General features: G+C 49.3%; 8 protein-coding genes across 10 annotated transcripts in view; 3 read left to right on the forward strand and 5 right to left on the reverse strand.

Annotated features, from left to right (window-relative positions):
- Positions 1–268: 268 nt before the first annotated feature.
- LOC108135822 (pre-mRNA-splicing factor 18) lies at positions 269–1413 on the forward strand. Its single transcript, XM_017256703.1, has one exon. The coding sequence runs from the start codon at positions 355–357 to the stop codon at positions 1375–1377; it is 1023 nt and encodes a 340-aa protein (XP_017112192.1). The 5' UTR covers positions 269–354; the 3' UTR covers positions 1378–1413.
- Positions 1368–2658, reverse strand: LOC108135824 (pyrroline-5-carboxylate reductase). The gene is made up of 2 exons (XM_017256706.2): positions 1580–2658; positions 1368–1521 (listed from the first exon to the last, which is right to left on the reverse strand). Exons 1-2 carry the CDS (start codon positions 2356–2358, stop codon positions 1458–1460), a joined length of 843 nt encoding a protein of 280 aa, XP_017112195.1. The 5' UTR covers positions 2359–2658; the 3' UTR covers positions 1368–1457.
- Positions 2659–2777: 119 nt separating this feature from the next.
- LOC108135820 (glutamyl-tRNA(Gln) amidotransferase subunit A, mitochondrial) lies at positions 2778–5795 on the forward strand. 2 transcript variants are annotated; one of them, XM_017256701.2, is made up of 4 exons: positions 2778–2911; positions 2966–3213; positions 3273–3515; positions 4755–5795. In XM_017256701.2, exons 1-4 carry the CDS (start codon positions 2879–2881, stop codon positions 5755–5757), a joined length of 1527 nt encoding a protein of 508 aa, XP_017112190.1. In that variant the 5' UTR covers positions 2778–2878; the 3' UTR covers positions 5758–5795. The 2 variants fall into 2 exon arrangements, with proteins under 2 accessions (XP_017112190.1, XP_017112191.1); XM_017256702.1 differs by lacking the exons at positions 2778–2911; positions 2966–3213; positions 3273–3515 and adding an exon at positions 4408–4482.
- LOC108135825 (NADH dehydrogenase [ubiquinone] 1 beta subcomplex subunit 11, mitochondrial) lies at positions 3613–4290 on the reverse strand. The gene has a single exon (XM_017256707.2). It carries the CDS (start codon positions 4182–4184, stop codon positions 3732–3734), a length of 453 nt encoding a protein of 150 aa, XP_017112196.1. The 5' UTR covers positions 4185–4290; the 3' UTR covers positions 3613–3731.
- LOC108135823 (F-box/WD repeat-containing protein 11) lies at positions 5747–6878 on the reverse strand. Its single transcript, XM_017256704.2, has 3 exons — positions 6744–6878; positions 6135–6683; positions 5747–6062 (listed from the first exon to the last, which is right to left on the reverse strand). The coding sequence occupies exons 1-3, from the start codon at positions 6858–6860 to the stop codon at positions 5835–5837; spliced, it is 894 nt and encodes a 297-aa protein (XP_017112193.2). The 5' UTR covers positions 6861–6878; the 3' UTR covers positions 5747–5834.
- A 785-nt stretch (positions 6879–7663) lies between these two features.
- On the reverse strand, positions 7664–8386 carry LOC108135741 (UPF0488 protein CG14286). Its single transcript, XM_017256575.2, has one exon. It carries the CDS (start codon positions 8349–8351, stop codon positions 7758–7760), a length of 594 nt encoding a protein of 197 aa, XP_017112064.1. The 5' UTR covers positions 8352–8386; the 3' UTR covers positions 7664–7757.
- A 224-nt stretch (positions 8387–8610) lies between these two features.
- On the forward strand, positions 8611–10229 carry LOC108135773 (WD repeat-containing protein 91). Its single transcript, XM_017256629.2, has 3 exons — positions 8611–8948; positions 9010–9150; positions 9213–10229. Exons 1-3 carry the CDS (start codon positions 8705–8707, stop codon positions 9794–9796), a joined length of 969 nt encoding a protein of 322 aa, XP_017112118.1. The 5' UTR covers positions 8611–8704; the 3' UTR covers positions 9797–10229.
- Positions 10230–10263: 34 nt separating this feature from the next.
- LOC108135772 (serine-rich adhesin for platelets) overlaps positions 10264–20531 on the reverse strand; it is a 40227-nt gene continuing 29959 nt past the window's right edge. The window contains exons 4-6 of one of the 2 annotated variants that reach the window (XM_017256626.2): positions 19459–19734; positions 14189–16989; positions 10264–11822 (exon numbers count right to left, since the gene is read on the reverse strand). In XM_017256626.2, the coding sequence (XP_017112115.1) occupies positions 10714–11822; positions 14189–16989; positions 19459–19734 (4186 nt within the window). In that variant the 3' untranslated portion in view covers positions 10264–10713. The remainder of the gene's footprint in view (positions 11823–14188; positions 16990–19458; positions 19735–20531) is intronic. The other variant, XM_017256628.2, reaches the window with a different exon arrangement.

The following is a 20531-nucleotide window of genomic DNA, read 5'->3' on the forward strand; positions in this document are numbered from 1 at the left end:
CTTTTTTTTGGTTTTCTTGTATTAGTGGAACAACTGTATACCATGTTTTGTTACATTACTTAACAATTAGTAATAGTTTTTACTCTCTAACGTGGGTTGTAGCTAATAATTTCATTTCAATAACATTTATATACAATACCTTTTTACAAATACTTTGAAATAACTTAAATCAATAGACTCATAAAAATGACTTTTCAAAATATAAATTATTCACCATGAGGAATCGCTTTGCTATTATCGTGGCCGCAACTGTAAACCCTGGTAAAGTATTTCGCGCAATCTGGTCACACTACAACATCTTGCATTCTGTTTTGTTTTGTTTACACCACATTGTTTATGACAAATCTCCGATAAATGGATATCCTAAAAGCAGAAATAGCCCGCAAACGCAAGTTGCTGGAGCAAAAGCAGCTGGTGGATGACAAGAAAAAGTACTTCAGGCGCGGCGACCTGAACGCCAAAGATACGGAGGAGGTGCTGCAAAAGGTGGGCTACAAGAAGCAAGAGTCCGTGGAGGCCCAAGGACAGACCACCGAAGGAGCCTACAGTTTCGTGGCCGATGGCCAGAATATCCTGCCGCGCACAGAGGTCATCCGGAGGCTGAGAGAGCGCGGCGAGCCCATTCTGATATTCGGCGAAACGGAGCCCGAGGCCTTCGACAGACTGCGTCAGTGCGAGATCTCGCAGCCGGAGGCGAATCGCGGATTCCGCAACGACTTCCAGGAGGCCATGGAGCAGGTGGACGCCGCCTATCTGCAAGAGATGTTCGCCAACGCACCCAATCCCAAGGAGGACAAGAAGTCGGACTTCGCCGAGCTGGACGAATCCGTGTCGTGGGAGAGCATACAGACAATGGCTCAGAAGATGGGCCGAAACAAGGACTACGACATGGACGTAATCATCACGCTGCTCACTTTCCTGCTAAAACTCTGGAACGACCAGATCGCCAACTACAGCAAGCACGAGAAGATGTCCACCAAGGTTAAGATGACCCGCGTCATCTACACGCAGACCAAAGAGTACGTGAAGCCGCTGTTTCGCAAACTAAAGCACCACACCCTGCCCGAGGACATCCTGGACAGTCTGAGGGACATCTGCAAGCACCTGCTCAACCGCAACTACATCACCGCCAGCGATGCCTACTTGGAGATGGCCATCGGCAATGCCCCGTGGCCCATCGGCGTGACCATGGTGGGAATCCACGCTCGTACGGGTCGCGAGAAGATCTTCTCCAAGAACGTGGCCCACGTGATGAACGACGAGACGCAGCGCAAGTACATTCAGGGGCTCAAGCGACTGATGACCAAGTGCCAGGAGTACTTCCCAACCGATCCCTCCAAGTGCGTGGAGTACGTAAGCAAAAAGGATCGCGAATAAACTCAAGCTTTATGTTAGTCATAATAGTAATATCAATACCAAGTGTTTAGAGCAATGGTGGATCCGGAGTAGTCGTAGTCTTACTTCTTTCCCAGTTCCGCATAGCGCTGCGAGGACTTCTCCACTGCGTTTATTAAAGTAGCTCTGAAAGAGAGGAGCTATTGCATACAAAGATCGGGTAAACTGTCCTAGTGCCACCCACCTGAGGTTTCCCTTTTCCAGCTCGTGAACGCCCACGATGGTGGAGCCGCCGGGCGAGCAGACCTCGTCCCGCAGCACCGCCGGATGCTTGCCGGTGAGGAGGACCGTCTTAGCCGCTCCCAGCAGCGTTTGGGCCGCAAACTGTATGGCCATCTGGCGCGGCACGCCCTGCTTGACTCCGCCATCGGCGAGTGCCTCGATGATGGTGTAGACAAAGGCCGGACCGCATCCCGCCACCCCGGTGACGGCGTCGATCATGGTCTCTGGCACCTGCTGGGCCAGACCCAGGGCGTTGAGCATCAGATGAATCTTCTCCAGGTCGTGATGGGAGACGCGAGCGTTGCCGGTGTACACGGTGCAGCCCTCGCCCACCTGCATGGAGGTGTTGGGCATGGTGCGAATTATCTTCACATCGGCGCTGCCCATGAAGCTAAACTCCTCCTGAAGCGTTTTGAGATTGGTCCCAGCCAGCACGGACACAATTAGCTTGCTGGCGTCCTTGGCCGACGGCACGTGCTTGTACTTGAGCTGGGCGGCGCAGGGCGAGAGCATGTGCGGCTTGACGCAGATGAAGACGATGTCCGTGTGCTCCAGGACTTCGCAGTTGTCATCACTGGTGACGGCTCCCAAGTCCCGCCAGCGCTGCAGGTTCTCGATGTGCGGACCGGAGACCAGCACCTGGCTGGCCTTCACAATCCCGCAGCGCACCAATCCGGATCCAATGGCAAAGGCCATGTTTCCGCCCCCGATGAAACCAATCCGTTCGTCCAGCTTGGCCATGTTTTAGGTAATTTAGATGCCTTTGCCCGCTACGCACAGGCCCTTCAGATGATTTCAAGCGATTGATTGATATTAGATAACTTTAAAGCACCTCGAGCTTGTCCTCTTGTCAGTTATTGAGTTGGCTGGATTTTTATCGCTCCTCTAATCAATAACAGCTGCCGGTTGCAGTGGCGTAGCCAGAAAACATTTTTGAGTGGGGGTCAAACCTCAAATAAGCTTCTGTTTCTAGATTTTCTACTACAAGATCTATGAATAGAACTCTAGTTGTTTTTAAATATGAATTAAAAATAAAACTAGTCGCAAAATAATACACAGAAAATAAAGTTCCCAAACCAAAATCTCTTTCTTACGCCCCTGAGTTGTGGTGTGACCATGTGTTTGATGCCTAAAAAACAAAAATACCAGATAAGCTTACCATTCTTGCAACTTCAATTTGTTTGTTATGATCTATTCCGCCAATAGCTTCCCAAGAATTGGGTGAACATAATCGTTGCCCGCTGATCTCCATTTCACAAGAATGCGGCGTCACTTACAGTGGAGCATTAAACAAGTGGGTTAATTGATCATCCAGCTGAAACTCTTATAAACCAGGATTTTTTAACAGTTAACGGCCAATTATGCAGATGGCCAATTGTCTCCACGCCGGGTTACGGAGCAGGCTTTGGAAGATGCCCTTCGCTGGAAGACCCTGAATGCCTTTGTACGCCTCACACCGGAACAGGCCATCCAGCAGGCCCAGGACTCGGAGGAGCGCTATCAGCAAGGAAAGCCAAGTGGCTGCCTAGACGGAGTTACCATTGCCATCAAGGATAACTTTTGCACGAAGGATGTCCACACCACCTGTGCTTCGCGGTAGGAAGGAAAGGAAGTAAATAAAACAGAATGTTATTTGTTATACTCCTTGTTGCCAGGATGCTGCAGGATTTTGTGCCGCCCTACGATGCCACTGTGTGCTCCAGACTCAAACAAGCTGGAGCTGTAATTCTGGGAAAGACCAACATGGATCAGTTTGCCATGGGCGCCGGCACAGTGGACTCCCTGTACGGACCGACCAAGAACATCTGGAGCGAGGACCTCGACCAGGACAACTGGCGCATCGCGGGCGGCAGCTCTGGAGGTTCTGCATCTGCCGTGGCCGCTGGTCTGTGTTATGCGTGAGTACTTCTTGTTTATGTTTTGACCACCTAACCTCAAATGCAGAGGGCAGGGAAAAGTAGCATATTTAAGAGAAATTAATCACCAAAGAACGAATTGCCAGCTCTGTCCACGCCGAGACTTGCAATTTTATTAACGGGCAACGATGCGGATACGCACTGGCCGCACTTCTCATTCGCATTACATAACAGACTAAGGATAGGGGCACTAAATGTTTAGATGATGATCTCCGTGTTCTCCAGATCCTCTTCCGAGGGCAGCGTAATGTTGGCGGGGTCCACGTAGTTGGGGCTGACCAAATCCACGCCGGCCTGCTCGCGGCGGCGCAGCTCCAGGAAGCCCTCGCGTTGGGCCCAGTCGCGGAACTGGGTGTCGGGCAGGTAGGCCCAGTAGAAGGTGCCCCACACCAAGCACAGTGTCACCGTGACGAAGAACGTCGACTTGGTGGCCTTGCGGTCCTCCACCTGGTCCTTGTAGTCGAACCCATAGCTCTGCCAGTTCTTGGGACTGGGATTGGCGAAGTCCTCCGTTGAGAGCGAGGCGGGGGCCGCTATGGTCTCATCCTTTTTCGGGGACGTCTTGATGGCACGCACCACGGCCGCCTGGTTGGCCACCAGGGAACGCTGCAGCGCCACGGCGCGGCTGGTCAGACGGATGAGCGCAGACATCGCTTCGGGGGCAGCAATTCAAGTCGCAAATTTCGTAAATAATCGAGTTTTCCCTTGATCGCTTGACTTCTGACAGCTGCGCAGTGTGACCGTTCGTCGCACTTTGTCAGCTGGCCGGTGGCGCTGCCCACTCGATGCGGTATTCTTTCGGTATTTAATAAATTTAAATTTTTTAAATTTGAAAAATACTTGTTACTTTAAGAGAAAATCTATAGAACTCTGTGACAAGGCACTTGCATTTTAATGAATTTATAATAATAAATAGTATGCAATGAAATCGTGATTACCAGGATCACAGGTATCCAAAATTTGATATGTGATTTACACAGCGAACCCGAAGTAATATTGAAATAACGACTACGTAGTCTTAATTTTGAAATATCAAATTAAAAAAGTTGTATTGCCCATTTGGTTTTGACAATGTACATTTGCATTAGGGCACCACGTTATTTAACATTGTTTTATAAGGATATTTAAAGCTGAATTGGGTTTTCTTTATAAGTAATTTTGAATTAATCTTTTTTGGAATTACAAAATGTTCTAATTTATCAATTTATATTTACATTTAAGTGCAATTGGTTCGGACACGGGTGGCTCTACGCGGAATCCCGCTTCCTACTGCGGTGTGGTGGGTTTAAAACCGACCTATGGACTGGTATCCCGCCACGGCCTCATCCCGCTGGTCAACTCAATGGATGTGCCTGGCATTTTTACCCGCTCCGTCAGTGACTGCGTTGCGGTACTGAATGCAGTCGCTGGACCTGATCGATTGGACTCCACAACCATCAGGCAGCCGTTCAGAAGGCTAAAACTGCCAGAGATCGGGCAAATCGACTTGAGCACTGTGCGCATTGGGATACCAAAGGAATACCACTGCCAGGGACTCTCCGCCGAGGTGCTGGAAACGTGGTCCAAGGTAGCCGATCTTCTGGAGTGCAGCGGAGCCTCCGTGCGGCAGGTTTCGTTGCCAAATACGGCGGCAAGTATATTCGTGTACTCCATCCTCAATCAGTGTGAGGTGGCCAGCAACATGGCCCGGTACGATGGCATAGAGTACGGCCACCGGGCCGCCGACGAGCGCAGCACGGAACAGTTGTACGCCCTTTCCCGTGCCGAGGGATTCAACGAGGTGGTGAAGACACGCATTCTCACGGGAAACTTCCTGTTACTAAGGAAAAACTACGACCACTACTTTGAGAAGGCGTTGCGGGTGCGCCGCTTAATCGCAGAGGATTTTGTTAAAGTGTTTGAGGCTTCGGCTAAAGAGGAACGCGTGGACATCCTCCTGACACCGACTACGCTCACAGAGGCCCCACTGTACAAGGAATTCGCCTCGCTGACCAACAGAGACCAATGCGCAGTGCAGGATTTCTGCACTCAGCCAGCCAACATGGCTGGAGTTCCCGCTGTGTCCATACCCATTCGATTGTCTCGGGCTGGACTGCCATTGAGTCTTCAACTGATGAGCAACAGCCTCAATGAGCAGTTACTGCTCACCGTGGCGCGCTGGATCGAGGCCCAGGTGGGATTTGACAGCCTGGAGCACAGACAAGAGTACCAGGCCAGTTTGTAATTATTATGGTCTTTAATAAATTCTTTTTACCATATAAAGCTTTTTCTGTTTTCCGAGATGACAAGATGGCTTAAAAACTATACAAACTTTGCGCTGCGTATCAATCCATCGCTGCTTGCTATATACACAATGTTATTGTCGCCACAGCACATGCTGTTCACCCAGCTGCCCACGTCCACCTCGCCCAGGGCTCTTGGCTGTACGGATCCCAGATCGGTCCATGCCTTCACCTTCTTGTCATATCCGCCGGAGTACAAATAGGTCTCATCCCCGCAGATGGCGTTAACGATCCACTCGTGACAGTCCTATAACTCAATCAAAGATTAATTTAAATATTTTTATTTGGACCTAAAAGAAGTCCTAAAAAGCAGACTCACCGGTATGTGCCAAACTTGGGCATACTGTTGCTGCGGAAGATTGTTGACCAGCTGTAGACCCATCCCAGATCGATCGGGGAAGGCGAGGAAGCTGCGTTTCCCATCCACCAGTGGGCCAAGAAGATGAAGTGGCGACTTGCCTGCGATCACCGCCTTGTTGCTGTATTTGCCGGACTTGCCCTCAGCCACCTGGGAAACCACCACGTCCAAGTCGCGAACTGTGTAAATAAGTTTCTGTTCGCCGGCTAGCGACTTGACCTCCTCGACCAGGTTGTATTTGAAGAGCATGCGGTCGTTGCTCCAGGTGGTCACCACGCCCTTGTCATCGCCCGTGTAAAGCACAGATCCGTCGCAGTACAACGCCTGGATGGCGTTGTCGCAGCGGAACAGCTCCTGCACCGATTCCTCGTCATAAGGAGGCAGCATGAAGTGCACCTGGCCATCGCAACTGCTTGAATATACTTTGCCGTGCTTGTTGATGGCCATGCAGTATATGTAAGCCTCGTGAGCGTTCACAGTGGCCAAGAGTTGCAGCTCCGGTGACCAGATCTGCAAGGGGATGGGTCACGGTCACCAAGAAGGAGAGTTAAGGGGGCGCCAAGTACCCACTCTGATTTTGCCGTCAGCGCCTCCGGAGAACAGCTGCCCATCGAAATACGCTACGCAGGTGGCATCCCCTTCGTGTCCCTCGGAGGACGTGTGTTCGATGCGGGCGTTGTATGCCATTTGGCAATTCGGAGCGAACTGAGCATATCTCATGCAATCCGTCGTCTTCCGACATGATCGACATACGTTTATATAGCATGGAAGTGCTCTCTGTGCTGCTATAAATAAAATCACAGAACACTGGGTGCGATAAGTTATTTGCAACTGTTTAAACTACAGACAGAGAACCCCTCATTAATTAAAAATTTTTAACTCCCTATCATAAACGCCGATAATATACTAATTTTAAAATATCAAACAAATACACCTCAGAACGAGGTAAAAAAAATCGCGACGATCGAACTTCCAGCATTATGCATGATATGATAAAAGATATTAATAAGATATTAGGGCCACAATATATAAAATAAATATATATATATATGTATATTTGTCTGTAAAAAAGGTATGGAATTAGAACTGCAGGTTTTTGGTCTATATATAATATACTACAGACCAATTTTTAAATGCAGATTTTAAGAGACTTAAGCCATAAGACTTTAAAGATATACCCCTTCAGAATGGGATGCCTGTAAGAAAAGTTATAGAATTAAATCTTCAGCTTGTTGGCCACTTTAATGCAAAGTCATTTTTCGGAATTTTAGAAAGGGGGTACATTATCAAAATTCAAAAAAATGGACTTGATATTACAAACCAATTTTTAAATGCAGATTTTAAGAGACTTAAGCCGCAAGACTTTAAAGATATACCTCTACGGAATTGGATGTCTGTAAGAAAATTTATAGAATTAAAACGGCAGCTTGTTGGCCACATTTCTGCAGTCATTTTTCGGAAATTTAGAAAGGGGGTACATCATCATCATGTTGTTTTATAATAAACCTTTTATTTAAATATGAAGTAGAAAGTGGCACATCGGCACTAGTAACAGCAGTCATCAATTATGCCCTTAAGTTGTAGCTAATTATTTAACGTTAGACCATTGAAGTTAATATCGTTGGCGGAATCCTCTTCGATGGAAAAGTTGAACTTGAACGGGCTTCCGGAACTCTCCTGGAAAGTGGGCTGCAATTTGGGAGCTGGCTGGGACTCCTTTGTACTCGATTCTTCGGCGGGCAAGGAAAAGTCGAAGCGGAAGTCCTTTCCAGATGTTAGAAGTGCAGATTTTTTCACAAAGCTCGACTTTTTGGTTGTCTCATCCGTGGGAGTAAATTTGATTTGCTTGGCGGCCAGAGCCATTTTTTGCTCCTCCTGTTGCATCTTCGACCGGTAGTCGCCCATGGAGAGCTTCATCACCTGGCGCTTCCTTATCAATGGGGCTTTTGGGCTTTTTAGGATCTTCAGGTTTTTGGCGGTATCCTCGGCCGCCTTCTGGCTTAGTTTTCCACTGTCGAGGGCATTCTGCAACTGCTCCACGCACCAGCAGAGCTCCACCTCCAGTTGGGTCACCACGTCCTCCTCGACTGATGGTTCCGCCACCGGTGTGGGCTTCTTAGCTGGTCCCTGAATTGGTGGTGGCTTATTTATGGACTTGGGAGTTCGTCGTTTGTGCATATCTGTGGATTTTAATGTTTACAAAATGTGCTCGCGAAATCAGTGTGACCATGGAAAAGTTTCAAACATGCCATGGGATTTTTAATATATACCATATTCAATTATTAAATGAATTTAACAATTTTATTAACAAGTTCGTTGCCTTAAAAATAAATAACATATTATTTCCAAAAGTATTTAAATAATAGAATAATTTTATTATTATTATTATTTTTTTTCTAACAAATTCATATTTTCAAAATCTGGCAACTCTGTTTTACCAGCTGTTTGGTCTGCATCTATTGCAACAAATTGTAAAACTTACATTTTAAATAAGAAAAACCATTAAAAGACAGCCGAGAGAAACAAAAAATATGTCTCAAGTCGCTTTCTTGGACAACCTGCTGAGGGAGTACCTTGTTTTCCGTGGATTCTCTGGAACCCTAAAGGCCCTCGACTTGGAGCAGCGCACGGAAAAGGATCAGCACTTTCGGGCGGAGAGGATTCTGGAGCAATTCAATAATGCTGTGCAAACTTCCGACCTTCAGGCTCTTAGAAGTCTGTGGTTCCACCTGGACAACAACATATTTTCCAAGCTGGAGCACACCTACGCCGTGGGTGAGTTCTCCTCCAGCATGAATGCTACAGCTTAACCATGACGAATCCCCTCCCCCCCCAGCGGTCAAGAAACTGGAGAACAGCCTCCTAAAATACTACCTGGTTACCGCCTACAGCAGCAATCGTGCCGAGAAGGTGTCCGAGTTCTTCACCAAGCTGGCAGGCGAGCTGCAGCAGCAGAGCGAATGGAAGGATTGGTTCTGTGGGTTGAGATTGCAGATTCCGCTGGCCCATGTAGTACTCACAATGCCCCTTTCCTTGCAGATTTCCCCTTCTGCAGGAACGCCGAGGAGTCGCCCACCTTCGCGCTGTTCTTCACCAAGCAGTGGCAGGACACGCTGCTCCTGTCGCTGCGCAACTTCCTGACCACCGTCTACCAGTGCCTGCCGCAGCCCACATTTGTGCGGGCGGAGCAGGAGGCGATCCACATGCAGCGCCTCAGCGAGGACAACGCCGGACTGCGCACTCGCCTGCTCAGCCTGCAGCAGGAGCTGCACCAGTTGACCCAGCAACAGCCGGGAACTTCCGCCGCCGGCGGTTCCCTTAGCGGAGGAGATGGTGCCGCCCGGCGACGCAGCGTCTACCGCCAGCAGCAGAGCCTCAGCGACATCCTGCCCTTCGACATCAGTCCGCCCGGCCACATCGTGGACGACTTCTGCATCATTGCCTCCGAGGCGAACAGCGTCAGCCAGGCAAGCGACGCCCAGGCGCGTGGCCTCAAGCTGCTCATCCGTAACATCGGATCCGGCAGTTCGCCTGTGATGGGACGCAAGGATCAGACTGCCAGCTCCCTGGGCGACAAGTCCACCAAACGCAGGTCTGGTAGTGTGGGACGTAGTTGGATTTAAAAGATGAGTAATCCGTACTGGTTCGATTCTAGTGCAGCATTTTATTATCAGTGAGATAATTGTAATTAAGATCAAAGCCTGGTCGAACAAAAGCTTACAATAATTTGCAATAGGCGAGCAAATCCCTAATATACTTTATAACTCCATTATATATTTAAATTATCTAAAACATTTTTAACCGAATCAAAAAAAGCTACATTTCCAAATACTTTAGTTTAGTATGCATTATATATATTGCTATTAAAGATAAAATTTTAAAATAATGTATTCTTGTTTTTTATACATTTAAAATATTTATATTTTCCCTGTACCTTTAAATGCGCACCAAAAACAAATAATTTGGTAGAGTTATGATGAGCTAATAAATTTTTGAATGCAGCTTAAATAAAAAATTTCGATGTATCCCAAAAACAGAGTACCATCTAGACAAATAGACCCTCAAAAAACAAATGCCAAGTGCTGCGAAGTGTGTTATCCAATGTGGTTTTTTTTTTATTTTTAAGCGATTCTCATCAGTTCGTAGACGTACAAGAGTTGTACTACAAAAGAAAGAGCAATGCGTGTGGCGTAATACATAATTGCAATAAATAACGTAAAATTACAAATAAATATATTGTAGGTGTATAGACGACGATTCGTATTCGTGTATAAAACATCTCCGTTTATACAAGCAGCACAATTTAAAAAATACAGTTTATTGTATAAGGTGTTGTGTATATATATATATAGTGATATATGTATATGTTGCATAAAGTAGCATCGCTTCTGACTCGTTTCCGTCCGTCAATAAATGCAGTTTCGGCTTGGCTACGGAAGGGAATTGCTCATTGCTCATGGCTCATGGCTCATCTCGATTATGGGGTCGTTTCTTATGGAATATGTATTATCGCTGGCTTAAGCAGTGGGTTAGACCCACTCTACAGCGCCGTTTCGAAGGAGGGCAGCTGGGGATTGGCCACTGGAGCTGCCACGTACTTGTTGCCTTCGGCGCCAGCCCCTCCAGCTCCTCCAACTCCTCCTCCAGCTGCTCCATTTGTCCGGGCAAAGCTGGGCTTCAGCTCGCCGCGCATAAAGTTGTTCTCCTCGGTCTGCAGAAAGAAGTTCCGCTTGAGATCGAAGCTGGATGGCGCTGTGGTCTCGCCCGCCTCCGAACTGGCCCGCGATCCGCCGCTGGTGTTGGACTGATCCTCCTCGCTGTTCGCCTCCGGAATGGTGGTGGACATGATGTCCGTTCGCGGCGGTGCCGCTGCAGCGGCCACCACATTCACGGGACCCCGCATCTTGGGGGCAAAGGTCTTGGAGGGCGATCCGAACTGACCCTGGCGCAGCATCCTCCGGTTGGCGAACGTTTTGGGTGAGCCACTCAGATCCAGCAGCTTGAGACTGCTGTTGATCGTGGGCTTGCTGCCAGTTGATGGTGCTTTCTGCCCAGCAACAGAGATCTTCGGAGCGGGAACAGAAACGGGGCTTGGTGTCGCCTGGGTGGACTTCTTTAGCAGCTCCACGGCGGACACCTTCCGCTGGACTGGACTCGCCTTGGCGGACTTGGCCAGCAGCAGTTTCTTGAAGTCCATCAGCGTGGTCTTGCTCTGGCCAATGCGGTCGGCACAGGTGTTGAGCCGTTCGGGGGCATCGTCGCTCCAGTTGCGCGACGGCTGCTTCATGGGTGGCACTTGGCTGGTATCCGCATCCCCCTCGCCGCCCCTCGTGGGCGTGGAGGTTAGAAAGGCGCCGGCTCGGTTCCTGGGCACGATTGGCGATATGTTGCTCCTCGAGCCCTCGGCAGCGCTCGCCGCTGCAGCCGCTGGTCGTGGCAGGCGGTCGGCCCGGCGAATGGGCGTGGCATAGAGATCATCCCGGCAGGTCACATTGCCAGTGGGCTGTGGCCTGGGCTGGCTGCGACGACTCTGTAGCGTCCAGTAGATGGGCGCACTGCGCTGGAAGGGCGTGGCAGTCGCATCTTCCTTTGGCTGGGTGCTCGGTGCTGGCTGCACTTGCTCATAGATATTAGAGAAACGTTGATACCCTGCGGATGGAAGAGCGGTGTAAAGTGGATTAGGCTCTGGAGTACTCAACACCAATACTCCTCTGGTGGTTAGCAAGCAGGTTCAAGTGCGGATCGTTAGGGTTATCAAGCAAAACAAGCGGTTCCATACGTACCTTTGGCGTTTCGGGGTGATCTTACCTGGGAATCCCCCCAAATCCCAATGAGAGCAGAGCGAATATTTACATATGTATGTATGCCAAATGGTGCACGGGTGCATGGATGCATGGGTGCATGGGTGCTGGGATGCAAATGCGAATGTGGTTTTTGGGTGGGATGGTTGGACTATAATTGATGGGGACTCCTTTACCGCAGACCAAATGCCAATGATTAATGTCAATGCCGAATTTTCGTTTCTTTTCGTTTTATTCGCTTATTCGCTTATTTGTTTCAACTATTACTTACGGATTTCGTTAATGGAATGTGGGTTGATCTTAGCCAAAAACTTAACTGTTTGGGCCATGTGCTAATCTTTCAAACTACTCGTGCCACTCTACGGATCATTCGTTAGTCGGAGGAGGTGTGCAAAAAACTACTACTACACTAGACTTTAACATAGACAAACACACAAGCAACTGGTTAAGGAAAGGCAATAGAAGTCTTTTGCACACCTCACAATCCGTCCGTTTCGCAAATGAGTAGGTAATTGAAAATGAAAAACAAACTCAAAAAATTAGCAACATAGTCGTGGGCGAACATAAACTTAAGTACTAATTGTGGTCGTTGATGTACAAGACGTGATCGGTGCAAAAAACTTTACAAAATGTACAATAATCATGTGTTGGTTTATGTTAATTATAATTAGTTACAAACGTATTTATCAGTAAACAATGAACATTTATTAATCACTAGGGCTAGGGTTAAAAACACACACTCATCAAACAAAAGGAGTTAAATTTGGCGGAAATAAATTACAAAACAAAAGGTATTATAACTTTGTTTGGATAAACACACGGTTAGCTTATACTTGTACAAGTGTGTAGTTCTGTATAAAAGTTGTGTATTTAGTCTTGCAAGCCAGCTGGTTATTTAGTAATATGGTAAGTTTCGGGTAACTTTCAAAATAGGATAGCAGCGACTTTGAGCAGCATATCAAGTGTGGGATTGGACATTGAACCCCAGGACAGGACAAGCCCCCAACACCCCACCCAACTTGGCCAATTGAACACGCACGCGTCTGGCCAAGTGCATGCAACTTTAATGAGGGCCACACACTAGGTGGCTCGAGGGCCGGCTCCTTTGCTCCTTTGAGCCGTGCCAATCTCGGCAATTACTGTGTAGTGTCTGGAGGTCTAAAGAAGAGGGGCAACAGAACAGGACTAACTACCATATCTCGGTAACATCGAATTTCTGCAAAATGCGCTGGCGACGGTGGCCGTTCTCGTCGCTGGGCAGGATGATTTTGAACGGACGCAACAGCACACTGTCCACAAAGGACTTGTGGTACTTTTGTGCAGGCAGGGACAGAGGTGGGGCAAACCCGACCTCATCGTCCTCTGAGGCGGATGCAGACTCGGAGTCTGAGGCATTTTCGTCTGGCTTTTGTTCGGGTGCAGCCAGGGCCAAAAGGGCGGGTGAGTCATCGAAGTTTTCGAGCGACTTGTTCTTAAGGTACGAGGAATCGTCACCAGTGGTTAGCGACAGCGAGAACTCGTCCACCAGACGCTCAAAGGACTTGGCTATCCGCCGCTCCCCGCCAGGTGAGTGGTGATGGGTGGCGATGGTGGTGGCGGGCAGATTGCGCAGCCTGAGGGAACTTGTTGCGTGCTGCACCGAACTGAGGGGCATTGCACTCGAACTGGGCGATGCTCTCGCAGAGCCGAAGGACACGGAGAGATTCTCCTTGTTCATCTCGAGCTTGAGCTCATCGTTGGCCAGCCGGTAGCTGTTGTTGCGCTTAAGGGCGGTGCGCGGCTGGCCGGGATTGCCAACGGGCAGGGAAAAGTGCAGCGCAATTGGGTCAATCGATAGGAGCTGGGTGGTGGGGGGTTTGTCATTTACTTTCGCCCTCGGCGGCAGGGGTGGCAAATGCTCCCACTGCCCCTTCCCCGCTTGAAACCCATCCCCCCGGGGGTTAGTTTCCATTTCAGCAACCCTCACTTTCGACTCGCCATCTTTGGGGTTCTGATTCTGATTCTGAGGCTGGGGATGCTGGGGCTGCTGCTCCCCCACACTTGACTTGCTGGCTATGTGCTGATGCTGGTTAAGGGTGCTCTTGCTCATAGCAGTGTTATTTACAAGGGAACAGGATGTGGATGTGGATGTGGCTGTGGATAAGGATACAGATATGGATACGGGTACGGAGGTGGGGCAGCTGCTGGCTGACGGGCGGAGCTGCTCTGGCTTACCTTCTTCACCGGAGTGGCCCGATGCCGATGAGGAGGAACTGGTGGCCGTGGAGCCCGTCGACGAGTTGGACTTGCCCGAGGGCGAGGGCATCATCATGAGACTGGCCACCGGTGCGGCAATGGTCTCGTAGAAGGGATTTGTGCGGTTGGCCAGCAGTTGCTTCTGCTCCTGGTAGCTGCTCCCGTTGGTGGCCTGGTAGGTGGCCATGCTGCCGTTTGTGTTCCTGCTGAGCGGCGATTTGGCCAGAATGGGTCTCACATTGGCCACCTTACGATTGCCAGCGATAAGTCCGCCGCCGCTGAGGAGCAATAGTTTGGCACTCTTGGTGACTGATCCTAATCCTGATCCTGCTACCGTATCCTGTGTCAATGATGATGATGATGCTGCCGCCGCCGCTGCACTTTCTGCACTGTGGAGCGCACTTTCGGTTTCCTTCACGTACGGCCCAGGTGCGAAGGTGGTGTGTGCGCCCTTGCGCCGCTTCAGACTGTCGGAGTCGTAGACCAGTTTCCCCTCGGCGTTCGGGCGCAATCGTCGGTTGGCCGATGACGATGACGATGCCGATGCCAAAGTGAGTGGCTTCTCCTCGCTCAGCTCGCCGATTTCCGCGTACATGGGCACCCCTTCGCCCTTTGTCCTACCCTCCAGGGATGGTTGGAGGGGTGGCTGGCTTGCAGCAGCAGCAGCAGCAGCTGCCAACTGTTGTTGTGCGCAGGACTCGCTCTCCGGCGGAGATCTCGACGAGACCGCATGCCGACGCAAGTGCTGGGGCAGCTCGTTCAGCGAAACGTACTCGGCGACAGTGGCAGGCGAGGGTTGAACCCTCTTGGAAACTATGTCACTGGAATAGTATATACCCATTCCAGTGTTTCGTCGGCTGTTATTGTTGTTCCTGTTGTTGTTATTGTTGTTGCTAATGTCGGCTATGGTGACGTACTCGCCGGCCAAATCGTACAGCTCGTCGTCATTCACGGCACTCGCATTGGCGGGCTTGGCCATCGTTTGAATTGGAATTTGAATTTGAGTCTGACTTTGGTTCTGCAGCGGAGAGCTTTTGCCAGGGACCAATTTCACTCGGAGCTTTTCGAACATGCCGCTCAGAGCTTTCGTGGGCGTCTGCTTAAGCTCGTTGAGGTTGTGGTCCTTGCTATTCGTGGGCGTCTTCTGCTCCGGCTCATCCTCGTCGACATCCTCCTCGTTGTGATCCACCTCGATGGACAGGCTGCTGGTCAGCGTGCGATTGGGATCCATGGCCTGGTGTTCATCATCGTCGCTGGTCGTTGGTGTGATGATGCACATCGAGGGTATCCTCTTGGAGCTGATGGCCGTTTTCTGCTTAATCCGCTCTATGCGCTCCACTCCCTCCAGATCAGAGCTCTCGGAGAACTCCAGCTGCTGCTGGCGATCATCCTGCTCCTGCTGACCGTCCTCCTTCTCCAGAGACTCACCCTTCGTAGGCGACATTTTCACATTCCGCTTGATCGTTCCCGTTCGCTCCAGAGTGCTGCCTATGGTGCTGCTGCTGTAGCTCCGCTCCAGCGTGCTGCTGCTGGCACTGGTGCTCTGGCTCTGGCTCCGGCTCTGACCGCTGTGCTTGCCCAGCGAGCTGCTCCGCTCGGGCACATCCGGCCCAGAGGCGGCTCCACTCAGCAGAGCCGTGCACACGGTGCCCGCCGAACTGGTCGTGGTGGAGGTGGATCCGCGGCCAAAGAGCTCGTACTCACTCTCCGCATTGAGCACCGTCTGGTTGGACTGGCTGCCAAAGGAGTAGCTGCTGGTGTGCAGGCTCGCCTGCAGCGGAGTGCCCGGCATGGGCGACGGTTCCTCCTCCTTCAGGGTGCGCAGACCACTGTCCATGTGGAAGGAGGTGTAGTAGCCCTCGGTGTCGCAGCTGTAGGCGGAACTGGTCTCGTCGTCCAAATGACCCGGATAGGCACCCGCCTCTGCCTGAAGCTCCGGCGTGGCTGTGCCCTCACTGGTCACACTGCTGGAGGCCGAGGTGTTCAGGAAACGCCTTCTGCTCAACATGGACGAGGGTGGACCACTGCCCGCGCCGCCCGCCTGGAATGTGGACACATTCAGCGAGGTGCTCGAGGCACTCGACTTCGGCTGCATGGTGATCTCGCTGCCAATGGAGGCGCGCCCCGACTCCGAGCTGGCACTCCAGTTGCCGCTCGAGGAGTGCGGCTGCTCCTCCTTGCCGGCCAGGGCATGTAGTCCGTTCCGCCGCTGCCGGTTCAGCGTGGCCGTTTCGCGCATCTTCACATGGGCTGCCGCCGCCAGCGGACCGGAGCCGGAGGAGAGCTGCAGGCGGCCCCTCAGCTGGCCACTGCTCGACACACTCATGCTCTTCTCCGAGGAGGAATACGAGGGTTTTCGTTCGTGCGAAAACCGAGATTCACTCTTCTGGGCCACCAGGTGGTGCACCACACACTCGTCGTCGATGTCCCGCTTGGGACTCTCGCGCTCGCCCGCCGGCGATCCATGCTGGCTGTCCGCCTTCTCCGCGGAACTGTTCTGCGAGCTGCAGCCACTGGTGTCCAGCTGGTCGCCCAGTTCGCCGGTGCGCTGCATGAACTTGAAGCGGTTGCGACCCCACTGCTTGAGGGAGTTGAGACGGGTGAGGGTGCTCTTGCCTTTGTCGTAGGGCAAGGCAGCAGATTCCTTTTTTAAGATGTCGCTGGACTTGCTGCGTCCGAACTTCTTTGACTTCTTGGCCTCCACCGAGGTGGCGTCAACCGGCTGATGGGCCTGGGCCACTGGCGAGGTGGCATTCGAGGCATTCTTGGACTCCCCATTGCTGTTTTTTACATGGTGGAATTATTTGGGGGGATTTTTTTGTTGTTGTTTTTGGTTTTTGTGTGCAAAATGTTTGGTGTTTTTAGGAGAGAACATAAAAGAGAAAATATGTTTGGTATTTGGTTAGCATTTCTGGTAATGATGGATGGACATGTGGGAGATGAAGGGGAAGAGTGATATAGACAGAGACAGAGACAAAGAGTATGAGTAGTACAGATTTGCCTTCCTCATCGAAATTATTGTGAGCCATTTTCAGACGAGATTTTGACTTTGATTTGGTTTTAAATTTATGTTTCTGGTTAATTTCACGCACGCTCACACAGATGCAAAATACACGACGTGCCTGGGGGGAAAAAAATAACAACAATAACAACAACCACAACAACGGACTGAAAATTAATTAATGGCACAGTTCAAAGTTTAATTTTCCGAAATACATTTGTATTCATTCATTTCCCCGCACTCTGTTGCCGCTGTGCCGTGGATTATTAAAGGCGATTACAACATCTAAGTTCTCGAGTGGCTAAGTTCTGCCCAGAATTCTTCCCCCACAACTGTGTGGCATGCTGGGATCGATCGGGAGGAGGAGACAAGGCACACTATATTGGCGATAAGAAGACGACTCATTTCGATTCTGGGCCAGCAAACAACTTGAATCAAGGGGATTTCTGGGATTTAAGGAGGGGCGGGGGCCCAAAGTGCACTCATTGCTAAAACATTTCCACTCTATCTCAGTAAACAGAAAGAAAAAGAATTCGATTTGGTATACAACATAAACGAATTCAAAATGTAAGCAATTTATTTAAAAATATTTATTGTCACTAACATAAACATTTTTTGGTAAAACAATTTATTTAAGATTTGTAGTTTAAAAGGTTTAAAAACTACTTGACTGTATCACAAATTGAAGTGCTATTTTGGAGGATTTTTGAAGTTATTTAATCATTTAAACACTTTTGTGGGAGATCAATATTGAACTTTCGATTGAAATAAAATAGTTTATAGATTCTGATGCATGAAAAGTCACACTTTATTTCTCTGTGTACAAACTGAAACAAACAATCACGAAATGCACTTACAGTTTGACCGCCACTGCAAGGGGCTCAAAAGTTTTCGCTGTGCTCCGCATTTTCGACTGCTGATCGCACAGATATCGAACAGCATTGACATAATGGAGCACACGTACACAAAGTCAGTGTGTGTCTGAGTTGGGGTTTCAAGTTGCAGATACAGCATAGCATATAGCGTATAGTATGTAGAACGCAGTCAAATGGAATGACGCCGTCGCCGAGTTCGGGACTGAGCTGGAGTGTTGGTGGGCAGACGGCAACCGAAAGTCGGGCCAACAAAACAAAATAAGATTTATGAAACTTTTAGCACAAGGCGTCGTGTGTGCCATTTGAAAAGCACAGGAAAAGCAGTGAGCCCAAGTAAAAACATCTCGAATGCGGCAATTGTTGCTGGTGTTGCTGGAGTTGCTGGTGTTTTTGGTGTTGCTGTGGGCTCGTGTTGTCGTTGGGACTTGGCAAATCCTACGGAGCCAGCCTCTCGCATGATTTATGCTGATGATGCTCCGGCACAGGGGCAGCAGGGGAGTGTGGAAAAATGGCCGAGAGTGGGCCGACTGAGTGACTGACTTGGCCAACAGCCTCGAATGTTGCTGGCAACAAATGTTGCCGAGGTGTGTGGGTGGTTCGCGAACAGGATAAGAGCGCGGGGGCGGCGAATGGGTGGGTGTCTCGGATGGATCATGAGGTGTATGGCTGTGTGTGTGTGCGTGTGTGTGTTATGGTAATACATCATGTGGCTGCTGAAAATCGTTTAATTTGTTAGGCTGTTTGCAAACTCGCTTTTGAAAATCATCCAAAAAGCCTTAAGATTCCGCTGCCGAATCGGTTTCGAACTCAATTTCGCAAAAAAGGCGGCTGAAATTTGAATTTGGCTAGAGTTTCTAATTACGTACAGCTAGTAACACAATTTATTTACAATTTTCTTTGTACAACATTCAATTTTAGTTAAATCGTAATTTAGAGACATTCAGTTGGTGGCATGCAATTTGTGCTGCTAATTGGGCAAACAATATGTATACGCTAATAGTTAATGGCGCAAAACTCAGATTATTACAGTCGGCCAGGCGTTTGTTTAAACAAAAAAAAGTAGGCGCAATTAAAATACACGAAATTAGGCAAACGAAGAAAACTAAACAGCATAACAAATCGTTCAGCTAATTGGGCTGATCACAATAATCTCATAAGAAAATGCAATTGAGAATAATTTGGATAATACGAGTAAATGAGACGAATCTCCGGACAGATCCGCAGGGTGTTTGTATGTACACATGTCTATACGAGGTTTAGTATGGCTTATGTACAGTTCGAGAGGCGAACGAAAGTGGGAAAGGAAGTAACAGGTGTCCATACACATATTATATGGACATATAGACAGATTGGTAGAAACAACGATCACATACCCATTGGCCGCATCCTGGATCTCCTTCTGGTCGATCCCGGCTATCGTGTTCCGCCGTTTGCCGCGCACTTTCCGCGACCTTGACCTCCGGCTGACCGTCTGCACATTGTCGTCCAGGTTGTTGCCCTCCGCCTGGCCGGCGCTCTCCGGCGATGTGCTGCTCGAGGATCCGGCCGTGGTTCCGGCCGCGTATCCTCCGCTGGTGGACTTGCGAGCCGCACACATTCGCTGGAAATGCTTCCCGCTGGTGTTCACCGAAATCACTTCGGCGGGGTATCTGATGAGGGTGGGAGAACAAAGAGATCGGTTAGAAACCCAATTAATCATGCTTTGCAACTCGTATAAAGAAGAGCTTATGTGGTAAGAAATGACCCAAATAAATACAGTCGAAATTTTACAACTTTATAGACCAAATGCCTTTAAAAAAAGGTTAAATTTAAAGATTCTCTTGACATTTCATTCTAATATAGATATATATTTATAAGTTGTTACATAATATTTGCTTGAATTTGAATAGTTGTTTTTTCCATTCCATTATACAAAACATATGCAATTAAGTTTCAAGATGAATCTCCAAAATGAATTTAAATCTTTAAAATTCCATTTATAAAAAAGGGAATAAAATCATATATTTTTCTGAGTGGCTGCAGATGTGGGCTGGCTGATCGATCTGCTGGCGGAATGTGAGCCTCGCACAGTTTGGAGTGCACTTTTGTGGTTATCCAAACAACAATTTGTTTACGCTTTAATACCAGCCAGCCAACCACATTTTTCGTGCTCCAAATCGGTGGAGCGTGAATACGGCTCGTCTGTGGCTGCTCCATTTCGGACTTTAAAAAAGCGAACAAATGAGCCATGCCGGGATAGGGATATCAGAGACGGGGCGTGTCCATGGCCCAATGGATTGGCAGGGCGGGTGGTCGGGGTCGGGGGTCGGCGACACTTGCATAATTGTGCGGTCGCATTGTATATATTCATACGTAATTGAATTAATTTATTTAAGCACATTTTTTTCGACCGATGCGCTCGCTGAGCAAACATCTCGTGCTCCAAGCACAGACAATCGAACGTGAA

Source organism: Drosophila elegans, unplaced genomic scaffold (genome assembly GCF_018152505.1).
Source record: "Drosophila elegans isolate 14027-0461.03 unplaced genomic scaffold, ASM1815250v1 contig_476, whole genome shotgun sequence".
Taxonomy (NCBI): Eukaryota; Metazoa; Arthropoda; class Insecta; order Diptera; family Drosophilidae; genus Drosophila; species Drosophila elegans.